This window comes from Netta rufina (assembly GCF_964035555.1).
Source record: "Netta rufina genome assembly, chromosome: 14".
In the NCBI taxonomy this organism is placed as follows: domain Eukaryota; kingdom Metazoa; phylum Chordata; class Aves; order Anseriformes; family Anatidae; genus Netta; species Netta rufina.
The window spans coordinates 11,655,484-11,677,868 of record NC_140137.1 but is presented as its reverse complement, the minus strand read 5'-3'; the positions used below and the strand labels follow the sequence as shown (position 1 = coordinate 11,677,868).

Genomic DNA, 22,385 nt, shown 5'->3' with positions numbered 1-22,385 from the left:
GAGGCGGAGGCGGGTTGGACCAAGTGCCTTTACTGGGAGAGTGTCGGGTATGTACAGGGGAGGGGGGCCGGGGCAGCACGGGGGGCGTGCGGGCGAGGTGCTCGGCGCGCTCACTTCCCCTTCCTGGCCCCGGCAGGCGGCGGAGCAGGCTGGTAGCTGTGCCTGGCGGGGCTGGGCGCTGCCCGCTGCCAGCCGCAGGCAGCTTCAGGCTCTGCTGTATCCCCGCCACGGCCGGGCCAGCTGCCAGCGCCTCTTCCGCCCCCCTGGAAGTGCTTTGCTGCACGCAGTGGGGCCCGTTAGCCGCGCCATGCCCGGCTCTGCCTGGTGTCCCCCGGTGCCCTGTGCCCAGGCAGTGAGACTGGCAGCAGCATTTCCAGCAGGAGGAGGTTGGCAGGGTGCGGAAGGCGGCGCTGTCAGGACCAGGCCCCGCGGGGGCTGGAGTAGCTGTGGTCCCTCCCGGTGCTGAAGGCAGCCAGCGGCGGCAGCTCTGTGCCGAACACCGCGCCCTCCACGTCCACCTCGGCCTCCTCTGCGCACGGCAGCGAGGGTCAGCACCCGGCAGCCGCCCCGCAACCCCCCCACAGCCCCAACCCCGCTCCCCGCACTGACCTCCATCCGAGCCTGAGTGCTCGGAGAGCCGGGACGAGTCCAGGCTGTCCGCCCCCAGGCTGTCCGCCCGCAGCCGCTCGCTGCCCGCGGGGCCCAGCAGCCTCTCCAGGCGCTGCCGCAGGCTCTGCTGCTGGCTGCGCAGCCGCTCCTTCACCCGCCGCGCCCTCACCTCCTGCTCCTGCAGCCGCTGCGGGGAACGGGGTGGGTGCGTAGGGGGCTGTCACTGGGCTCGGGGTGATGGTACGGGGACAGGGGGGGGTCACAGCACCTTGCACCGTGCCGGGCTCACCTGGATGTGCAGCCGGGCGCGGTGCAGGAGGCTCAGCGTGGTGGGCCGGGTGCCGGTACCGGCGGGCACCTGCTGCTTCAGCTGCTCCAGGCAGCGCCGGAGCTGGGCTCGCCTGCGGCCGGGGCGGGTGGTGCTCAGCGGGGGGGGCACAGCCCGGGACCCCCCCCCCTCTCCCCGGTACCGGGTACCAGCCCCACTCCCGGTACTCCCTGCACCCCTACCTGTGCTTCTCCAGCGCGTTGTGCACCGACCTGCGGGACAGCGGGGGGCGGTCGGTACCGGCACCGAGCTCCCGGTACCGGCACCGGGCTCCCCGTGCGCCCTCCCGGTTCCCCCCGCTCACCGATCGCCGCCCGTCGCCTGCCGGGCCCGGGCGGGGCAGAGCGAGGCGTAGCCGTGCTCGGCCTCCGCGAGTGCCGTCGGGGCCCGGTTGCTCCTCCCGGTGCCGGTCCCGGTGCCGGTGGCGGTGCCGCGCTCCCGGTGCTCCAGGAACTCGGCCGCCCGCAGCAGCGCCTGGATGCTGTCGCCCGCGGGATCCATGCCTGGGGGGGGGGGGACACGGAGGGGGCGGGGCCAAGCGGCCGGGGGCGCGTTCCTATTGGCCCCGCCGCGCCCCGCGGGGATGACGTCGGCGCGCCGGGGCGGCACGTTCGCGCGGGAAAGCGGCGGCTTCAAATTTGAATCGGCGGGAAGGGGCGGGGCCAAGCGGGGGCCACGCCCACCGCGCTGTGGACACGCCCACACGTTGATGACCACGCCCACTCCGCGGGGTAAAAGCCACGCCCCTTAAAGGGGCCGGGGCGCGCCTGGGTGGGTGCGCGCGCGTGTGTGTATGGGTGTGCGCGCACGTGCGCGTGCACGAGGGCGCGTGCACAGCAGCGCTGCCGCCCAGCCCGTGCCCAGCGCGGCCGCTCTCCCCCCTCACCCCCACCCCGCTGCCAGATGGGGCACCCTCACCCCCCACCCCGCGCACCCAGGGGTGCCCCACCCGCACCCATGGGTGCCCGCCGCCCCCCAGCCCCGCAGAGCACAGCCGGGCAGCAGCACACAGCGCTCAGAGCTCTTTATTGGAACCCCGCTGGAAGGGAGCGCCGGGGAGGTCCCCAGGGGGCAGGCAGCCCCCCCTGTACCGCACCCCGGGGCGCGGGCGGCCCCGCCGTCATGTGAGGGCTGTTTGCACGGCTCAGGACGGGCCCCGGGGGCGGGGGAGACTCTGCCCTGGGCCCAGCAGCAGCCAAAGTTCAGCTGAGAAAACGCAACGAAGCAAAAACGGCACCAGGCAGAGCTCCGGCCCCGCAGCAGGAGCCTGGTCGCGGCACCGGGAGCCCCACCGGGAGCGGGGGCACGGCCACTGCGTGCGGGGTGAGGCGGTCCTGCGCCCACCGCGGCCCCACCGGCACAGCACGGTGCCGGGCACGGAGCCCTACCGCCGTGGAGCCGCTCTGCAGCCTCGGCACAGCCGCTCCCGGCGGTCCCGTGTCCTCCTACGGAGCCAGGTCCTGCAGCCGGGGGGTCCTCACCGGCTCCGGGAGCGCCGGGGCGCAGGGGAGAGGTGCACGGCGTAGCAGTGTGTGCAGACACGCACGGGTTTCAGCTGGCCGTAGTGCGGCAGTGCAGCCGTGTGCGGCGAGCAGCGGGCGCAGAAGATCTGTGGGCACAGGGACGGGGAGGTGCTGAGCAGCTCCAGGACCCCCGCAGGCCCCTGCCCGACCCCAACCCCCCTATTACCTTCCCGCAGCTGCGGCAGTGGTGCCGTCGGCGCAGCAGGGTGAAGGGCGCGCGGCAGGCACAGCACTGGCTGCACGTGCTGTCCGGCACCCACTCGGGCCGGCTGTGGGCTCCTGCTGGGGAAAACACAAAGCTGAAACCCCCCCCATAGCCTCATCCTCGGCCACAGCAACGTCCCCAGCCCTGCGGTGCCACCGGGCCGGCACCGTGCCCCAGCCCAGGGCAGCCCCGCTCACCCCTCACCTGCCCTCCGGAGCCCGGCTCCCTCCGTGGGGCTGTGGCACAGGGGGCAGTCGGCCACTCGGGGTGCATCACCCATGAGCAGCTCGCTGTCCTCTTCTGCGGGGACAAGTAAAGCAGATTCAGTTGCCAGGTGCTGCAGCCACACTGTCCCCATGTCCCCACAACGTCTCCGGAGGCGCGGAGCTGTGCCCCGTGCCCTGTGACTCACTGCTGGTCCCCAAATCCTCCGAGGGGTCCCCCTGCGAGGCGACGATCTTGAAGACCGTTTTCAAGATGCTCCGCAGGTCGCTGGCGAAGTTGGTCTGGAGCTGATCGGCCACCCCTGCGCCGCGACAGCGGGGCTCTGGGTGCTGCCGGGGGGCCAGGGGGGTGGCCGGGGGGGTGGCGAGGCGCTCACTCACCTGAGATGCAGACGAAGAGGGTGTGCAGCATGTCCTTGGTGCTGCTGTAGTGCGAGCGCAGCTCCGACCAGCGGGCACCCGTCGGGGCCTCGAGCCGCGGCCCTGGGCTACTTCTGGGGGGCTGGGGGCTGTGCGGGGGGAGGCGATGGTTACCCACGGGGCGGCACGAAAAATCGGGCCCCGCTCCCTCCCCACGCAGACCCCCACGTGCCTGTCTGTGCCTGGGCTTTCCACAGCATCGGGGGGGCCCAACCGCCCCGTGCAGGTGTGGGGGGCTTCCAGGAGACCCCATGGAGCAGTGGGGCTCGTTCCGGGCATGGCTGCCCCCCAGGTCGGAGGGGTGGCCGGACCGTGGGGATCCTCGGATTCGGCCGTGCACAGGCTCCTCTCCAGCAGGCAGAGCTCCTCCGCCGACAGCACCCGCAGCAGGTCCCTGCGGCGAGGGGACAGGGTCAGCCCCGTGTCACCTCCCCACCGCCACCCCCCTTTTTGCCCCCATACCTGATCTTCTTCAGGAGGTTGTAGAAGGGGCTGAACACCCGCGACATCTGCTCGGGGCCGCGCTCCAGGCTGAGGGGACCCTCGGGGTAGATGAGGAGGCCGCTGCGAAGGGGACAGCGTGTGACACGGGGACACGGGGTGGCTGCTGGCGCGGGGCACCCCCGGGCACCCCGTCTGCAGGGGGCTGCACCCACCTGATGATGGCCAGGCGCGGGATGGTGAACATCAGCAGCGGCTCGTAGCCGTCGATCATCTCCTGGGTCAGGTACCCCGAGCGCAGGGCTCTGTCGGGGGGGGGGACACAGCCTTACAGCGGGGCTGGGGCAACACCGGGGGGCTCAGAGCCCCAGTGCCCCCCTCTCCATGTGCTGTGCCCCCTCACCTCTCCACCGTCTCGCAGAAGAGCACGATGATCTCCTGCTGCCTGTAGATCTCCTCGGGGGACTTCACGGCCACCAGCGAGGACACGTAGCTGGAGAGCCAGGGCGGGGGGGGCATGAGGTGCCACCAGCCTCCCAAAAGGACCCCCCACCCCATCATCCCGGCCCCCACCTGAGCTCGAACTCCGCGAAGAGCCGGTCGAACTGCACCAGCGCCGCCCGCACGGGCTCGGGGTAGGTGCCGGGCTGGCTCAGGCTCTGCTCCCGCAGCACCGTGCGCACCAGCTCCAGGCTGCACAGCAGGTTCCTGGCCCGCGGCCGCAGCTGCGCCCCCTCCGCCTCCTCCACCTCGATGAAGGTCCCCGCCAGGAGACACTGCCGGGACCCGGAGTGGGGGGTCAGGAGCCGGCCCCCGGGGGTCTGCCCGCGGCAGGGTGCTCCCCTCGCCCTCCCAGCTTGGGGGACCCGGCCTCCATCACCCCCTCCCCGGGGCGCAGGGCTCACCTCGGCGGCGAACAGCATGTGGTTGCCCAGGTTGTCCACCAAGAGCTCCTCGGGGAACTTGACCAGGTAGTCGCGGCTGTGCCGCTGCGTGGGGATGCACTCCTCCATGATGCGCTCGATGACGGCCAGCAGGTGAGCCTGGGGAGGGCACGGGCATCATCCACAGCCACCCCCCAACCCCGGGGGACCGGGGATCGCACCGGGGGGGGGCCCCTGTGCCGTACCTGGCTGAGGTGGAGCTGGTTGAGGAGCACCAGGTACTGCTGCGGGTCCAGCTCGGCGTCCAGCCCGTTGATCTCGGCCACCACCCGCGTCACCCGCTCGTCGGCGAAGAAGAACTGCGAGAGCAGCCGGGGGTCGGAGCGCTGCGGGGAGAGCAGAGGGGCAATTTGGGGGTGCCACAGGGGGGGTGCCACGCCGCAGGGCACCGCCTGGGGTCCTGCTCCCAGCGGGGCAGCCCCGTGCCGAGCGCTCCCGGCCGAGGCGGCCGTCCCCACCCAGCTGTGCCTCAGTTTCCCCAGGGCAGAGCAGGATGAACAAGCTCGCCTGCATCCCGCGAGCGTGGGCACGGATCCGTGCGCAGCTGTAAACACCGGACCGGGTGAAAGGTCCGCGGGAAGGCTCCCGGGCAAGGAGCGCGGTGGGCACCGGGATATGAGAGCTCCGTGCCCCGCTGCTCCCTAAATCTTTCCGCAGAGCCGGGCCCGCAGGGCTGGGGGTGCCGAGCCCCGGTGCCGGCGGCGCTGGGGCGGGCGCGGAGCTGCCCGGTCCCGTCCCGCTCCCGTGAGTCACCGGCCGGGCCCACCGGCACCGCTCCCTCCTCCGCCCTGCCCCGAGAGGGCCAAGCCCCGCCGGGCTCCCGGCACCCACCGACGTCGCGGCGAGCCCCCGAGTCCCGCTGCCCGGCCCCGGTGCCCCCCGGGGCCGCCCCCTCCCTCCGCAGCGCAGCCCCGGGGCCGCCCCCGTTGCCCTCCCGGTAGCACCGGCAGCGCTCCCCCCGACGGGGCTCCGTCCGCTCCCCGCCCCGGTGCAGCCCCCGGTGCCCACCGGCCCCGGTACGCGGGGGGCGCCGCTCCGGGGGCGCCGGGGCTGGCGGCCGCCCCGTTCCCGGCACGGTTCCCGGTGGCCCCGACGGGGCGGGTGGCGGTGTCCGCCGCCGCCGCTCTCACCTTGGGCCGGTGCAGCCACCTCCGGAGGGCGGCGGGCAGCATGGCGCGACCGGGAGCTCTGCTGCCGCCGCCGCCGCCGCCCGGCTCCCCGAGCCCGCCGCTCGCCGACGGGGCGGGCCGGCACCGGGCACCGCCCGGGGGCGTGACGGGGCGGTGTCCGCCCACCTTCGGGTCTACGGCCGCGGGGACACGGCCGGACGGACCCCGTCGCACCCCTGCTCGCCACGCCCGGCCCGGCCCGCGGCGGGACCCGGGGCTTGCCCGGTGCCCGGTACCGGGAGGCGGCGTCCCCCCGACGGGCCGGTTCCTCGCTGCCGTCTCATGGCGAGCAGCTCCCCGTCGGGGCGGGCGGGGTGCCCGGTGTCGGTGCCCGTTTCTCGCCCCGCTCCTCCCGGTTCCCCCCGTGTCCCCGCGGCCCCTCCGGTGCCCGCCCCCGCCGTCCGTGGGCAGCAGGGCGAGCCGCTCCCGCACGGCACCGTGCCCCAGGACGTTGCGGACGGCGCTAATTGCGATGGCTCACAGCTTAATTAGCCCAATTCATCAGCCAAAAATCCACCGGGGTGCAGCGGGGCGGGGGGAAGTCCCTGAGTCACGGCCGGTCCGGGGGGGGAGCCCCATACCGGGGCACCGTGCCTATGTCCCGTGTCCCGGTACCGCGAGCGGGCAGCGCTCGGAATTAGGGCTGGGGGCTCGAGGGGGCCCCCCCCGGGCACCTCCAAGCCCCAAACCCGGAGTTTTGAGGGGCGGGCAGGGCCCGGCGAGTGGCGGCGGCTCCCGTCGAGCCTCCTCCGGCCGCGGGGCGGCGCCCCGGTGCGCGGCGCTGCCCGCTCGGGAAATGGCGGCGGCGGCTTCGCCTCGCCGGGCCGCCCCCCCCCGGGCAGGGGCCGGCCGGGCCGCGCCGCCATATTGGCTGTTGTCCTGTCTGCGGCGGGCACCGGGCCGGGCTCGCCATGACTCGCAGGCGGAACAAGGCGGCGGCGGCTCCCGGCGGCTCCGCCACCCGCCGAGAACGCCCCGGGGGAGCCGTCGGGGCGACCCCCGCCGCCCCCACCCCAACGCCGCCGCCGCCGCCCCCCCCCCTCCTCCTCCTCCTCCTCCTCCTCTTCTTCATCCACGGAACCTCCCGCCCCGTCTGAGGTGGTGGCGGCGGCGGGCGGCAGCGCCGAGCCGGGCAGAGCAGCCCCGCAGGTACCGGGAGGGGCGAAACGGGGGGTGCGGAACCGGCGGGGGGTGCCCGGGGGGTGCCCGGTGGGGCGGGGACGGCGGCGGCTCGCGGTGCCCCGACGGGGGGCGCGGGGGGCTCCGCGCTGCTCGGGGCCGCCCCCCGGTGCCCGGTAGCGCTGGGGGGGCGCTCCCCGAGCCGTCGGTGCTCGCCTGCAGCCCCGGTGCTCGCCGTGCAGCCGCCCCCCACCCCTCGGGGGTGCTGGGGGTGCGGTGTGACCCCCCCCCCCATATCAGGGTCTGGGGGTGCCCCCCCCCCAGCAAACTGTGCCCGGGGATCCGCAGCTCTTTAGGGTGGGCTGGCCCCAGGGCGCTGCCGCCCGCTATGGGGCACGCAGCGGGGCTGGGGGGCGCGGGGCTGTGCTGGGTGTGCATGGGGTGTGCTGGGCGCCCTGGGCAGCGCCATCCCCTCCAGCATCCCCTCCAGCATCCCCTAAAGCATCCCATACAGCACCCACCACCTGCCCCCGCTGCAGCGCGGGGTGGTCCCGCAGCCACCGCCCCCCCTCCAACCCGCAGCCTCCCAGCCGGGCGCTGTGGGGAGGGGGCTGCGCGCCCCCCCCCCCCCCCCAGCCTCCCCATGGCCTCTGACCTTAGCGTCACCTTGAGCCCGGGGGCCGCCATCTGTTTGGCAGCAGCGGCTCAGCCTGCGCCCATTGTGGCGGGGCCCGCCGCAGCCGCAGACAATGGGGGCCCCCGCGCAGCGCTGGGCTCGGCGCGGAGAGCCCGCGGGATGGGGTCCCCCCACACCGGGCTGCCAGCCCCGACACGTCCTCCCCCCGTACGGAGAGCACCGGGGGGCTGCTCCCCACCCTGGCGCATCCTCGCCGATGGGAGTGCGGAACAAAGAGGCGGGCGGGGGGGCTCGGGGGGTGTGGGTGCTGGGGAAGGGGGTCTGCGATGGGTGAGGAGGGAGCGTGGTGGCTGCGGGATCCCCGGTCTGGCCCTACAGGGTGACATCTGTGGGTCCTGCTCTGCCTGGGGAGTTTTCTCGGTCCCGCGGTAGCGCAGGTGCAGGGGGAGCTGCTGGTGGCCTCGCAGGCTGGCGTGGTGCTGCTGCTGGTGGCACTGCCTCTCGTGGCCCTCCCGTGGGCTGCGATGCTCCCAGCTGGCACATCTTAAACCCGAGGCTGCTCTGCCCCGCTGGGACTAGGCGCACACCCACGTGTAGCCCGCGAGAAGCGCTCCGCTTTGATGCCAGCGTCCCGAGGGCTGCCCCGGTGCCAGCCGTGCCGTGCCGTGCCCCCGGGGCTGACTCGTGGCCCGTGTGTCCCCCCCTGCAGGGGCTGCCCACCGCCAACCAGTCGGTGCAGACGTGCTGCCTGCTGTGCCACCGCGAGCGCAAGGACTGGGGGGGGCCGTCCCACAACGGGCTGGTTTCCCCCGGCGAGAGGCTGCCGCCGGACTTCGTGCCAACGCTGGTGCAGAACCTCCTGGGAGAAATGCCGCTGTGGATCTGCCAGAGCTGCCAGAAGAGCGTGGAGGAGGAAGAGCGGCGGGCGGTGCAGGAGCAGGCCCTGGCGGTAGGCGGGAGCAGGGGCTTGGAGCAGCGGAGGGGGTCTTGGCCCCAAGACCGTGGGACCTCCCGCCTCCCCCCCCCAAGACCCCGCTGCTGCTTCACCCTGTGTTTTCCCCTCCAGGTCTCGTTGTCCCACACGTCCTGCAAGTCGCAGTCTTGTGGGGGCGGCTCCCACTCCTCTTCCTCTTCCACCTCCTCCTCCTCCTCCTCGTGCCACGGGAACTCAGGGGACTGGGACCCCAGCTCTTTCCTGTCTGCTCACAAGCTCTCGGGGCTCTGGAACTCGCCGCACACCAACGGGGCCGCGCAGGGCAGTCCCCTCGGGGCCCCCCCTGCTGCGCTAGGTGAGTTGAACCCCTGCGGGGCTGAGCGGGGCTTTCTCCCTGGTCCTTGGCTGAGGCTGCTTTTTGGCGGACACCAGACTGGTGGGCAGGGGAGGGGGCTGGGTCTCTGCATGCCTGTGCTGCAGCAGGGGCAGAGGTGCTGGGCTTTCAGAGCGTCCTGCTTTGCCGTGAGTGCCGCTCCAGCACCGTGTTGGCGTGCCCTGGGGTCACTGCAAGCATCGGTGCAGTGCTGAAGGCTGCAGAGCTGCTTTCTCCCCCCCCCAAAAAAAAGGCCAGGGGATGCCAGGCAGCAGCCAGGCCCTAGCTCTGCTCTCCTTTCAGGCGACAAGCACCCCAGCCTGGCTCTCTCCCCAGAGTGTGTCGGCCAGGCTCCTGCCGCGGCGCCGGGGCTCAAGGGCTGTCCCTACAGCCATGCGGCCTCCCCCGCAGCCGGCAGCGCCGCCCCGGGCTCGCCTCTGCCTACCTCACTCGACTTCTGCAAGACGCTGCCCAAGCAGTTCAAAAGCATGTGCCGGAGGGCCACCCCGCCAGGTGCGTGCCTCGTCCTCCCAGCCCGCTGCTCTGCGCTGCCTTCTCCTCTTTTCCCCTCGTGTGGGGCTGGGCCAGGTCCTGTGGGGGAGACAAGGGGCTGCCGAGGCTCCTTGGGAGTGGGGATGGCTTCGAGCCCACGTCCCAAGCGGGGAGGTGGGGTTGATCCCGTGGAGAAGCAGCCCGGAGAGCAGAGGTGCTCCCTGTCCTGCTTCCTGTGCATCTGGCTGAGGACGTGCTGTGGCACCTCTGGGCACGAGCAGAGCCCTGGGAGCCTTCTCTAGGCAGGAGTAGACCTCGTGCTGAGGGACCTGTGCGATTTTGGGTGGGGGGTGGCCCTGAGCACGGCCCTGACCCACGCAGGGCAGCCGGCACCTGACCAGCTCCACTTCTGCCCGCCCGCAGGTGAGGCCTTCCACTCCTCAGAGCACCATCAGCACTCGGACCTCACTGCTCCTCCCAACAGCCCCACCGGCCTCCCCTCGCAGCCGCCGGCGCTGGTGCCCCCCAAGCAGCCCCCTGCCCACCCGGGGCCCTTCGGTTCCCCTCCGCACGTCCCGCCGGGCTCCTCCCCGCAGCCCGCGCTCTTCCCCGCGCCCAGCGTGCAGGCGGCAGCCCCGAAACCAGCCTCCGAGCCCCCTCCCGCTGGCGTCGCCTCCCACGGGCCGGGGTCGTGCAAGAGCCCCCACCTGCCCCCCGCCAACGTGCCGCTGCTGAAGATGCCGCCTCCGCTTTCCGGCTGCGCCCACCCCTGCAACGGGCACTGCAGCACTTCGCTCATCCCTCCGCCCGCCTCCCACCAGCTGCCCGGCACGAACAGGTGAGTGGGCGACCCCCGCGTGCCGCCAGCCTCTCCTCCTGGCCAACGCGCCCCTTCTCCAGCCCCTGCCCGAGGAGGGGCCTTTTCTCCACGTGAAGGGAGCGGTGGTGTGGAGCTGCCGTGTTTGCGGGCCGGTTCTGTTGCTGCAGACCCCCAGTCTCGGAGGGTTAAGGTCGTTTTCTCCCCGTGTGTCTTCTCTGGGCGGTTGTCCTGTAGTACTGTGGTGCAGAAGACACTGCTGGCTTGCTCCTCCTCCAGCTAAAAGACCCAGAGGAGCCGCCTGGCCAGCCTGCTGGTGGCCACCAGGAATTTTATCAGTGAGACCCGAGGGATTGGGCAAAGGTCCTTGAGAAGATGAAGCCCGCGGACAGCTGGTTCTGCTCACCTGCTCCTACAGCCCTCTTTGGGCTGCCTGTGCCTGGGAAGGGAAGGGAACACACTGACCCCACTAGTCCCTCTCTGCCTCTTAGTGCTCCCCGTGGAGGGCCAGTGCTGGGCTCCTCCACTGCAGGAGGAGGGTGCAGGGGATGGGGTTTGTCCGCCCTGCGAATTGTGCTGTGGGGTCGAGGGGTGCTCCTACACCTGGCGCCGGGTGATTCTGAGCCCCTGGGTTCACCCTCACCTCTTTGCCCTTCTCCCCAGGGACCCCTCTTGCAAAGGGCACAAGTTCCCCAACGGCACCGGCTGCCACCCGCCGCAGCCGTGCGAGGCGGACGAGGGGCTCGGGGAGGACGAGGACAGCAGCTCGGAGCGCAGCTCCTGCACCTCCTCCTCCACCAACCAGAAGGACGGCAAGTTCTGCGACTGCTGCTACTGCGAGTTCTTCGGCCACAACGCGGTGAGCGAGGGGCTGCTCTGCAGCCAGCCCCGGCCTTCGGGCTCTGCTGTGTGCTGTGAAGTTGTGAAATCAGGGCTTGGAGGGTGGGAAGGTGTGGAGCTCGGGCCACAGCTGTTCTCTGCCAGCATTTGTACCCCCTGCACCCTGTTGACTTCCCTCCTGCCTCATCAGCCTTTTGGTCCCCTTGCTCCCAGCCTCCTGCCTGTGGCTTGGAAGAGTTTGTCAGGGGCTGTGCTCACTCATCCCACTGAGACCTCAGGGACAGGAGCGGCTGGGGAGGGCGGTGGGGGACCTATGTGGGAGCTGGGGCTGTCTGTGCATCATTCTGGTCCCTGTGCCCACCAAGCCTGATGGGTTTCATCCCTCCCGCAGCCCCCAGCCGCTCCCACAAGCCGCAACTACGCCGAGATCCGGGAGAAGCTGCGTTCGCGCCTCACCAAGAGGAAAGAGGAGCTGCCGCAGAAGCTAGGGCACAACAGCAGCTCGGGAGAGCCGGCTGTGGACCACCGTAACGTGGACGAGCTGCTGGACTACATCAACAGCACGGAGCCCAAGCCCCTGAACAGTGCCAAGGCGGCCAAGCGGGCACGGCACAAGCAGAAGAAGAAGGTGAGGCTGGGCGGAGGGAAGGGCTGCTCTGTGCCACGTCCTGTTGTGCAGGGTGGGGACAGCGTGCAAGGAGGCCTGTCCTCCTCATCTTGGAAGGTCAGGCCAAGACTGCTCCTTGCAGGGCTTTCTCTCACTTCATCTTTTTGGGTTCTGCATCCTTTACCCCCCAGCTCCATGGGGGGCTTCCCCACACCTCTGTTCACACAGAGGGTACCCAAAGCACCTGGGGGGGCCAGACTGCTCTGTTAAACACCATGGGGCTCTGATAAACACTGTGACAAGCTGTGACAGCTTTTGCTGTTTGCTGCTGCCTCGTGCCCAGAGCGCTGGCTGCTGTGGTGCCCACAGAGGACACCCGACAGCCTGGGAGCTGTGGAAGACATGAGAAAGCCACACTGAGGACTGGCCCTCGATTTTCTGCCTGACAAGGCCAGCCTCGTGGCCTGCGTGCCTGTCTCTGACCCATCTGATCTTCTTCGCCTGTGCTGCAGGAGAAGGAGAAAGCCCAGCTGGAAGCGGAGGCCCAGAAGCGTGCAGAGCGCGCCCCTGCAGCCAGCCAGAGCAGGGAGCCGGCCGAGGAGAAGCTGCTGGAGTGGCCGGAGCTGGAGCTGGAGCGAGTCAACAGCTTCCTCAGCAGCCGGCTGCAGGAGATCAAGAACACCATCAAGGACTCCATCCGGGCCAGCTTCAGCGTCTATGACCTCAACCTGGACGTCAACGACTTCCCCAAGAAGGCAGCTGTCCTGGAGCAGAAGAACCTGCTCTCCCACCTCAACGGCTCCTCCGACCTGCAGGACATAGACCTGGCCCTCGCCCCGCTCAGCCTGGGCCCCGCCAAGAGCCACGCGCTGCTGCGGGGCGAGCTGGGCCCCCGATGGGGCGAGGGGCCGGGGGAGCCACCGCCGCCGGCCCCGCCGGCTGAGAACGGCGTGGTGAAGCGCCTCAGCGCCGTGCCCAGCCTCTCCCGCATGATCTGGGTGCAGTCCAAGGCCACGGACTCCGCCGTGGACGGTAGCGGGCTGAGCCCGGAGCCCAATGAAGGGCCGCAGCCCAAGGGGCTGGAGCCAGCGGAGCAGGCGCCGGCGGGAGGCCGGCAGCGGAAAAATAAGCGGCAGAGCGGGCAGGCCAAGAAGGGGGACGGTGCTGCTGCGGTGCCCGGGGGCCAAGCCAGGCTGGAGAGCCCTGGGGCGAAGGGGCAGGTGCTGGGAACCAAGCACCCTTCGAAGCCCGGTGCCGCGGAGCCGCAGCGGGCAGGTGGCTGCACCGAGGTGCTGGAAGGCAGCAAGGGGCAGCCCTGGGGCTGCGGCGGAGCAAGGCAGGAGAAGGAGAGGAGCGGCGACTGGAAGGGCCGGAGGGGAGAGGGTAAAGCCGAGCTGCAGGATCCGGCACCGCCGCCCAGCGCGGCCCCCGGGGACCGGCAGCTGCCTCACCCCACTGCTCGGGGGGGGTCCCCACAGCCCAAGGGCAAGAGCAGGAAGAGCCGCAACAAGGTGGAGAAATCCAGTACCTCCATCGGTGAGTGACAGCGGATCCCTTCTGCAGTCCCTTCCCCTGCCCACTGCCACCCCCTTCCCGTCCCAGTGCCCTGGTGGGGGAATCCCGTCCCTGGAAGAATTGTGATGGGAGGGAGCTGGGCGTGGGGTGTGCTGCCGTGTGGTGCTGAACTTGTGTTCTCTGCCTTGCCAGATGACGTGTTCCTGCCCAAGGACTTAGACGGGGTAGAGATGGACGAGACTGACCGAGAAGTGGAGTATTTCAAGAGGTGAGGTGGGACCGGGATGGGGGCTATGTCCCGGAGCTGGCTCCCACCCCGGGGCTGTTCGGGGAGCTGTGGGCTCATGGGGGCTCCCTCCTTTTCCCCGGCAGGTTCTGTCTGGACTCTGCCAAGCAGACGCGCCAGAAGGTGGCCGTGAACTGGACCAACTTCACCCTGAAGAAAACCACTTCCAGCGCAGCGCAGTGAGGCGCGGGGCCGCCCCCCGCCCCCGGCCGCTCCGCTCTCCTCACTGTGCCCCTCGCCACCGCCCTCCCCGGGGGTCCCCCCGGCTCTCCTCTGTGGGGTCCCCCCCCATCCATGGGGGGGGTCCCGGTGCTCTCCTGCCCCGCGGGACCCCCGGGGCTCCCTTCGCCCCTTTCCTTCCCCCTCACCACGGGGTCGCCCCCGCCCCGGCCGTCCCCTCGCCCCTCTCCGCCCGGCTCCCCGCGGAGAAGAAAGGCCCGTGCTGGACCCAATAAAGAACTTTTTAATTTTTTATTTTATTTAACCCCGGCCTCTGCTGCTTTTGTTCTGCGCCCTAGGGGGGGGGGAGGCTAAAAGGGGATAAGGAGGGAGAGCTTTCGCCTTCTGAGGAAGTTTGTCCTCCGAGGCGACCCGTAGCGAATGCGGAAGGAGGGGGGCGGCTCGCGCCGTTGCTAGGCGACAGCGCGGCACTTCCGCCGGGCGCCATTTTGTATCCGGGGCGACGGCGCCATGGAGGCCGCGGCGGGCAGGAAGGTGAGGCCGGGACCCCCCCCGGTACCCCTCAGCCCCCCGGGGCCGCCGCTCCCCGCCCTCACCTCGTTTCTCCCCGCAGCGGCAGCGGGAGGAGGCGGCCGAGTCGCCCGAGCTGTCCGGGGAGGAGGATGACGCCGACTACGTGCCCTACGTGCCGGTGAAGCAGCGCAAGCAGCAGATGGTAACGGGGGGTGAGGGGCACGGGGGGCGCCGGGGGGGCCCCGTCCCGGTGCGGCGCCTCTCACCCGGCCTCCCCGCGGTGCCCCCCAGCTGCAGAAGCTGCTGCAGATGCGGCGGAAGGTGGTGTCGGAGGAGGAGCAGCGGGACAGCGGCGGGGAGCAGCGCGGCGATGAGGATGACATCCCCCTGGGGCCGCAGTCTAACATCAGCCTGCTGGACCAGCACCAGCACCTCAAGGAGAAGGCGGAAGGTGGGGGGGGGAAGCTGACAGCAAGGCTGGGTGGCTGCCTGGGTGTGCTGGGGCCATCTAACGGCTTCCCTGGCTCTCCCCAGCTCGGAAGGAGTCAGCCAAGGAGAAACAGCTGAAGGAGGAGGAGAAGATCCTGGAGAGTGTGGCGGAGGGCAGAGGTGAGTGCTGGGAGCTCCGTGGGCTGCGGGCACGTCTGTAGAGCTGTCGGGCAGCAGGAGGGGCGCTGCCTGCTGTGCAGTGCTTGGTGATGTTCCGCCCCGGGGTTGGGAAAGGGATCCCACTGCGAGCTCCTCAGCTGGCCTCTGACTGCCTGGTTTAGCTGGGAGGGGCTGGGAGCCCCTAGACCCAGCAGGCTGCAGTCCTCGGAGCTCCTGCACCCAGAGGTGCTGGCTGGCTTGCTGACTGCCCTTATGTCTGCTGCCTGGGGGTGGAGAGCACGCTCTGATTGTGTTGGCCTTGTTCTTGCAGCCCTGATGTCAGTGAAGGAGATGGCAAAGGGCATCACCTATGATGACCCCATTAAAACCAGGTGCGTTTCACAGTGTGGGAGTTGTTTTTCTGGGAACCTCGCTTCCTTGCAGCTGACAAGAGCAAGACGCTGTGCAGCCTGGCAGGAAGAGCACTGCTCTGTGGCCACCAGCTTTACTGCGCTGCCTGGCTTCATGCCCCTGTATGTCAAATCAAAGGTTGCTGAGCTGTTCAGGATGTTGTTCTATATACAATAACTCTTGTTAGAGGACGTTTATGTAAAACCTGAAGGCTTGAGCTGAGCTTTCAGATATTGGGGGAAAACTAAGAGAAAAAAGGGGAAAGCTCAAGGAGCCAGTGCTGCTCAAGGCCCTGCAGTGTCAGGGAAACAACCAGGCTGTGTCCAGATGTGTTGGTGTGGTTCACCCGTTACCTCTAGTTAGTTCTCAGCTGCTAGCTTGGGGCTGCTTGGAAATGGGGGAGATATTTAATGGACTGGTTTGGGTCTACTTATGAAGCCCCTTGGGCTCAGCTCTTTTCCATGGTGGGATAACAGAGCTCTACAGGGAGCTCTCCTCAGCCTCTGTTGGTGCTGCTGGTTCTGAAGTCGCTGGACATTTTACATCCTGCATTTTGTTCTCTTGCCTTCCCAGCTGGAGAGCTCCTCGTTACATCCTGGGCATGTCCGAGGCCCGGCACGATCGCGTCCGCAAGAAGTACCACATCCTGGTGGAGGGGGAGGGCATCCCGCCTCCCATCAAGAGCTTCAAGGAGATGAAGTTTCCAGCAGGTGGGAGCAGGGGGGGTCTTCTCTGGGGACACTCGTGTCCGGCAGCGAGTGAAAGTGGCAGATCCGTGCTGTGTTAGCAGGGTCACAGCTTAAATTCATAACAATGGTTGTGTCACCTGGCTGCTGGGCAAAGGGCTGCTGCTGAGGAGGGAATTAAAAGGGAAAACGGAGGAAGGACTTTGGGTTGTGAGTGTGTGCGTGTCCCCTGTTCCCTGACAGCTATCCTGAGGGGCCTGAAGAAGAAGGGAATCCAGCAGCCAACGCCCATCCAGATCCAGGGCATCCCAACGATGTGAGTGCTCTCGCCATGTCCCAGGAGTTGTTCCCCCTCCCTCCAGCCCACCGGGCCCTGTGCCCTGGTGGCAGCGAGCCCCTTCCCCCTGCTCGGGCCTTGAGGCCTGATCCCTCCTGTAACCCCGTGGCTCTCCGGCAGCCTCTCGGGACGGGATATGATCGGCATTGCCTTCACCGGCTCCGGGAAGACCTTGGTGTTCACCCTCCCCGTCATCATGTTCTGCCTGGAGCAGGAGAAGAGGCTGCCCTTCTCCAAGCGGGAGGGGCCCTACGGGCTCATCATCTGTCCCTCGGTGAGCATCTGGGGCGCGGTGGGGGTGGGAGGAGCTGTTATTGATATCAAGCACCCATCTCAGGCTCTCCCTGCGCAGGAGGGAATTAATTAACGTGCAGGAATTAATTTTTTTTTTCTCTCGTTTTCTCTCTGCAGAGGGAGCTGGCCCGGCAGACGCACGGCATCATCGAGTACTACTGCCGCCTGCTGCAGGAGGACGGGCTGCCCCCGCTGCGCTGCGCCCTCTGCATCGGGGGCATGTCCGTCAAGGAGCAGATGGAGACCATCAAACAGTAAGGCCCGGCGGGGAGGAAGTGCTCTGGTTGGGAGCCACGCTTATTTTTTGTGGCAGGAGGGCTGAGGGGCGAAATCCTGCGTGGGGTGGGGGCGAAGGGGACGTGCCAGGCCCCGGGTGCTGTGTGGGGCAGCAATCCAGGCTCCCGACCCTGCCTTTCCTCGTCTCTCAGTGGCGTGCACATGATGGTGGCCACCCCGGGCCGCCTCATGGACCTGCTGCAGAAGAAGATGGTGAGCTTGGACATCTGCCGCTACCTGGCCTTGGACGAGGCCGACAGGATGATCGACATGGGCTTTGAGGGGGACATCCGCACCATCTTCTCCTACTTCAAGGTACTGGGCTGGTGGGATACGAGCGCCCTAAAGCTCGATCCCTACGCCCACCTCTTTGGGCGAGCTCTAAGTCCTCGCCTGTGCCCTGTTCCCCACGCAGGGCCAGCGGCAGACGCTCCTCTTCAGTGCCACGATGCCCAAGAAGATCCAGAACTTTGCCAAGAGTGCCCTGGTGAAGCCCATCACCATCAACGTAGGGCGAGCAGGTGCTGCCAGCCTGGACGTTGTGCAGGTGAAGTGCTTGGGAGCTCCCCGTGTGGAACCCAGCATGGTTTTTGGGGGCGCCTGTACCTCTCCCTGCCAGCCAAGGGGTTAATCTCTCTGCTGCCTGCCTGACCCATCTTTTTGCTTCTTCCTAGGAAGTGGAGTACGTGAAGGAGGAGGCCAAGATGGTGTACCTCCTCGAGTGCCTGCAGAAGACTCCCCCACCCGTGAGTAACGCGCTCTGGCTGCCCTGGAGCTGCTGCAGCCTCTGTTTGGGAGAGAACGGGTTTCTCAGGGCATCGTGCTCTTTGCCAGCACGCACAGGCTACTTTTTTTAAGATATCTGTGTTGTGGCAGGTGCTGATCTTCGCGGAGAAGAAGGCAGACGTCGACGCGATCCACGAGTACCTGCTGCTCAAGGGGGTGGAGGCGGTGGCCATCCACGGGGGAAAAGGTCGGTGAGAGCGCCGGGGAGGCGTGAGCCTGGCGTGGCCCTGTCTGATCCCACTCACAGTGTGTAGGGTCCCAGCACCCAGCGGTTTGGGATGGTCTGAGGGCAAACTGTGCTGGTGTCAGCAGTCCTAGGAGTGAACACTGCGGGTGTGAACATCACGCAGGTCCCTCTGCCTCTTTATTTGGGGACAGGATGCCTGGGTCCTCACGCAGGCTGAGTGGTGCTCGCCTTTGAGGCCGCAGGGGTTGCTGCAGGAGGTGGGAGCGGGAGCTCTGCCCCTTGCTGATCTCCTGTGCTGGGCCTTTGCAGATCAGGAGGAACGGACAAAAGCCATCGAGGCTTTCCGGGACGGGAAGAAGGACGTCCTGGTTGCCACTGATGTCGCCTCCAAGGGCTTGGACTTCCCGGCTATCCAGCACGTCATCAACTACGACATGCCGGAGGAGATCGAGAACTACGGTGCGGAACGGGCGCTGCGGGGGTGCCTGTCCTGGTGCTCGTGGGGGCAGGGGCTGGCTGTCAGGATGTGTTTCCCTGAGCCTGACCCCTCTCTGCTTCTCTGCAGTTCACCGCATCGGGCGCACGGGCCGCTCCGGCAACACCGGCATCGCCACCACCTTCATCAACAAAGCCTGCGGTGAGAAGGGTCGGGGCTGGGGGAGTCGGGGTGGGCTGCAGCCCCACGCAGCTGGACAAAGCTGCCCCTGCTTTGGCGAGGGAAATGTTCCCATAGCAGGGATGGGTAATGGGAGGGGAAATCGGTGCCCTCTGCCGCATCCTCGGGGCTCTGTGGGGTCGGGCTCCTGCTGGGGCTGCGTCTGACCCACGTCTCTGCCCCCAGATGAGTCGGTGCTGATGGACCTGAAGGCGCTGCTCCTGGAGGCGAAGCAGAAGGTGCCACCCGTGCTGCAGGTGCTGCACTGCGGGGATGAGACCATGCTGGAGATCGGAGGTGAGAGAGCCCGGCTGCGAACGGGGAACTTCTGTGGGGCCGATGGAGGGATGTGGGCTGCAGGCAGCGCCCCCGTTGCTTGTGGGGTGGCTCGGCCTGACCCCGTTCCTCCCGTTACAGGGGAACGTGGCTGTGCTTTCTGCGGCGGCCTGGGCCATCGCATCACCGACTGCCCCAAGCTGGAGGCGATGCAGACCAAGCAAGTCAGCAACATCGGCCGCAAGGACTACCTGGCACACAGCTCCATGGACTTCTAGCCCGCCTGGGTTTTGTTTCCCGGTCAGCTGGGGCTCACGTTCCAAAATGCAGACCCAGTCCTGGACCAGAGGGCTCTCCTGCGCTGCTGTGGCCTGGTTTTGGGGCTGTTTTCAGCCCGAACTCCTGCCCTAGGAGGAGGCGTGTGGAGCAGCACGCTGCTGAGAGGTGCTGGGCAAGCAGGTGGCGGCGCCCAGGGGGATGAGGAAGCTCCAGGGGCTGCCCCCCCTGCCCAGTGGTGTGTCCAGGGACTCTCACACTGCCCCCCAAAGCCCCTCTAAGCCTTTCCCCTGTACCCTGGTACCTCGTTCCGTGCATCCTCAGCTCGTGGCTGTTCCCATTGCCACCCAAAGAGCCCTGCTGCAGCCGGGCTGCGCGTACTGCGCTCGCGTCGGGCGCTCCCCTGAGAGCTTCCCTCGCTCTCGCGGCACGCGTTCTGCCCCGCTGCCCCGCTGCGAGAGGAAGGGCGGATGGACACCTCCCGTGGCCCAGCCTCTGCCCCTCATCCCACACACCGAAAAGGGGAAGTCTCTCAGAGAAGGAAGTCTGCCCCACGCAGTTACCTCGGCTGCAGTCACGTTTCTGTGCCGCTGCCTGCCCGAGTCCCGGAGCCTCGCGCTGACCGCCGGGGCTGCGCGGGGCCCATGGAGAGCCCGGTGAAGGATGGCATCCTCTATGTGCAGCACTGCAAATTTGGGAAGGTAAAGGGCAGGGGTGGGGCGTGAGGCTGGATAGAAGCTTTGCCCTCATCTATTTTGATGCTAGGCCTGCACCCCCTGCTCCTGGGGAAGGGGGGAACGGAGCCAAACCCCTTTGGGTCCCCCCAGGGAGGTCCTTGTGCTCTGTATCCCCCTCAGCGGGCTCCCCCACACCCGAGGGGACCCATCCGTGCAGGCACCTGCTGGTGCTCAGCCCTGCGTGCTGCATCCCTCTTGCTTGCTCACCGCAGGACTCTTGATGAATAAAGGCGTGGTAACGAGGCGCGGCTCCGTGCCTGTGTGCTGGGGGGCAGCGGGCGTGGGATGGGGTCGGGGTGGGCTGAGCAGCGCCCTGGGGCGGCGCTGCAGGGCTTGGGATGGGCAGTGGGTGCTGTGGTCCTGCAGGTACCCCATAGGTGACTTTGTGGCAGTCCTTGTAGGGTGGCTCCAGTGCCAGGGGGCTGCAAAGTGGGGTGTTCACCGCGCCCAGGCCTCTCCGTGCTCACTGGATGTGCGGGGCTGCCATCCTGTCCTCATTCCTTGCTGCCCAGCAGGAGTCCTAGAGCTGCCACGGGCAGTCCCTACGTGCGTGGGGCCGGTGCCCTGCCGCGTGGGAGGCAGCGGCTATGCTGGGTGCTCGGCAGCATGGTTTTTTTTCCAGGGCGGAGGCTGTGCCGTGCGCCTCGAGGTGCATGGGGGCCGCGCACCCCCTCAATTCCATGACGGGCTGGGAAGGCGCTGGTACCGCAGAGCTCCCCTGGGAGGAAGCGGGCTGCGAGCTGCAGGGCCTCGCTGCGCTGAGGCCCCGTGCAGATGCGAGGCTGCCAGCAGGAGCCCCAGCAGCTCAAAATGGCTTTAATTTGCATCGCGGCCCGGCCTGAGAGCAGCTCGCGAGGCTCAGCTGCAGCAGCAGCAGCGGCAGGCCGGTGTTTGCAGCAGGGAACAAAGCTCAGGACTCAGTGAGCTGCAGCGAGGGATGCTGAGGGCGCTTGTAGCAAAGCTCCTGCCCACAGAGGGCTCTGCAGAGGCAGCGTGGAGGTGGCAGGCAGCTCTGCTGACCCTTTTTCCCCTGTATCTGTGCCCTTCTGTGCTCCAGCGCTCCTGGAGGAAGGTGCGGGCGCAGCTCTTCGCTGCCAGCCCCTCCGGCGTGGCCCGCATGGAGAAGTTCGACGTACGGGACGAGGGCAAGGTGCTGGACAAATCCTCCCTGCGCCGCTGCGCCCGCCGCGTCATCCGCCTCTCCGACTGCGTCTCCGTGGGCCCCGCGGGGGCCGAGAGCTGCCCCAAAGCCACTGCCGCCTTCTACCTCACCACCACCGAGAAGAGCTACGTGCTGGCGGCCGAGCAGCGGGACGAGTGGATCGAGCAGCTCTGCCAGCTGGCTTTCCAGGTACCGCCCGCACCCCTCGCGCTGCTCTCGGCCCCGGTGAGCCCTGGGGGGGGCCGCGCTCACCTCCCTCTGTTGCAGGGCACCAAGCAAGCAGCGCCGGGCAGCGCCAAGCCCCAGCCCAGCCCCGATGTCCCCATGGAGGAGAACTCCCTCTACTCCTCGCGGCAGGACCGTACGTGCAGCAGCGGGGCCGGGGTGGGCTCAGGGTGGGCGCAGCGGGGCTGACCCCAGCCTCGTTCTGCTCCCCCAGTGACCGATTTCCTGGTGCTGGTGCTGTGCACGGATGCTGCCGCTCGCTGCGGCCTCCACGGGCACTACCTGCTGGCCGCCCTGCCCCAGAGCCTGACGCTGAAGGACGCGCAGTCGCGACAGCCCCTGCTCACCTGGCCCTACCCCTACCTCCGCAAATTTGGCCAAGATCAGGTGGGTGCCCCTCGCCCTCCCCGCACCCCGTTTCTGCCCTCAGCAGCTTCCAGCCCCTCACTGTGCCCCCCAACCCCACAGAACGTCTTCTCCTTCGAGGCCGGCCGCCGCAGCGACTCCGGCGAGGGCACCTTCACCTTCAGCACCCCGCGGGCCCTGGAGCTGTGCCGCGCCGTGGCCGCCGCCATCGCCTCCCAGCAGCAGGGCCAGGACCCCGCCGAGCCCCAGCTCTCGGCGCAGAGCCTCGAGCCCCCTCCCCGGGGCCCGGGGGCCAAGGATCCGCAGCCCAGCCCCCCGGTGGGGAGGGCGCAGCCCCCCTCGCACCCGCCGCCCCCCCGTCTGTGCTTCCACCCCTCGGAGCCCGAGCCCCCCGGCCCCATCGTCTACGCCTCCATCGCTCGGGGCCAGCAGCCTCTCTTCGGGACGGGGCGGGCGGCACCCGGCGAGCCCTGGGTGGCGGGGGGGAAGCCGCCCCCCGAGCACCTCTACGAGAACATCTTCACCGCCGAGCCGCGACCACCCAGTGCCCCCGCCGAGGAGGAAGAGGAGGATGAAGAGGAAGAAGGGCGCTGGGAGCTGGGTTCTCGCCAAGCCCCCGAGGGCCGCAGCAGCGAGGCTGCTCACGTCTACGACCCCCGCAGCTCCCCGGCCCCTCGGCGGGGCAGCCCCCAGCCCCCTCCCCAGCAGCCCTGGGCTCGGGGGGCTGCGGAGGAGCCCCCGGGGGGACGCCCGGGCCCTAAACCCCCCGGCACCCTGCGGGCCCGCTTGGTTCGCCTGCTGAGCCGGGAGGGGCCGGGCCCGCGGGACTGGCTCTGAGCCTCCCCGGCTCCCTTTGTCCCCGGCTGCTCAATAAACGGCCTGAGCCGCACCCGGCTCCGCTGCTGCTCCGCGGGGCCGCGCACCGGGACCGGCCCCGGCCGCGGGAA

General features: G+C 69.0%; 4 protein-coding genes across 4 annotated transcripts; 3 read left to right on the top strand and 1 right to left on the bottom strand.

The window, feature by feature from the left end:
- Positions 1-413: 413 nt before the first annotated feature.
- MXD3 (MAX dimerization protein 3) lies at positions 414-1,438 on the bottom strand (the record flags this gene model as incomplete). Its single annotated transcript, XM_084294998.1, has 5 exons — positions 414-529; positions 610-796; positions 899-1,010; positions 1,120-1,149; positions 1,242-1,438. 5 exons carry the CDS (start codon positions 1,436-1,438, stop codon positions 414-416), a joined length of 642 nt encoding a protein of 213 aa, XP_084151124.1.
- A 5,264-nt stretch (positions 1,439-6,702) lies between these two features.
- On the top strand, positions 6,703-13,925 carry FAM193B (family with sequence similarity 193 member B). The gene is given in 11 exon segments (XM_084295573.1): positions 6,703-6,899; positions 6,901-7,012; positions 8,329-8,568; positions 8,686-8,908; positions 9,230-9,439; positions 9,842-10,256; positions 10,899-11,094; positions 11,467-11,703; positions 12,195-13,218; positions 13,390-13,465; positions 13,570-13,925. Coding segments are annotated over 11 exon segments (2,955 nt in total). The 5' UTR covers positions 6,703-6,774; the 3' UTR covers positions 13,667-13,925.
- A 232-nt stretch (positions 13,926-14,157) lies between these two features.
- DDX41 (DEAD-box helicase 41) lies at positions 14,158-19,921 on the top strand. The gene is made up of 17 exons (XM_084295570.1): positions 14,158-14,197; positions 14,277-14,378; positions 14,468-14,627; positions 14,711-14,785; positions 15,096-15,156; positions 15,749-15,885; positions 16,105-16,177; positions 16,319-16,472; positions 16,610-16,746; positions 16,921-17,083; positions 17,184-17,315; positions 17,443-17,514; positions 17,645-17,741; positions 18,051-18,200; positions 18,307-18,378; positions 18,583-18,693; positions 18,814-19,921. Exons 1-17 carry the CDS (start codon positions 14,174-14,176, stop codon positions 18,948-18,950), a joined length of 1,857 nt encoding a protein of 618 aa, XP_084151696.1. The 5' UTR covers positions 14,158-14,173; the 3' UTR covers positions 18,951-19,921.
- Positions 19,419-22,275, top strand: DOK3 (docking protein 3; the record flags this gene model as incomplete). Its single annotated transcript, XM_084295450.1, has 5 exons — positions 19,419-19,649; positions 20,743-21,036; positions 21,115-21,208; positions 21,287-21,459; positions 21,541-22,275. The coding sequence occupies 5 exons, from the start codon at positions 19,419-19,421 to the stop codon at positions 22,273-22,275; spliced, it is 1,527 nt and encodes a 508-aa protein (XP_084151576.1).
- Positions 22,276-22,385: the final 110 nt, after the last annotated feature.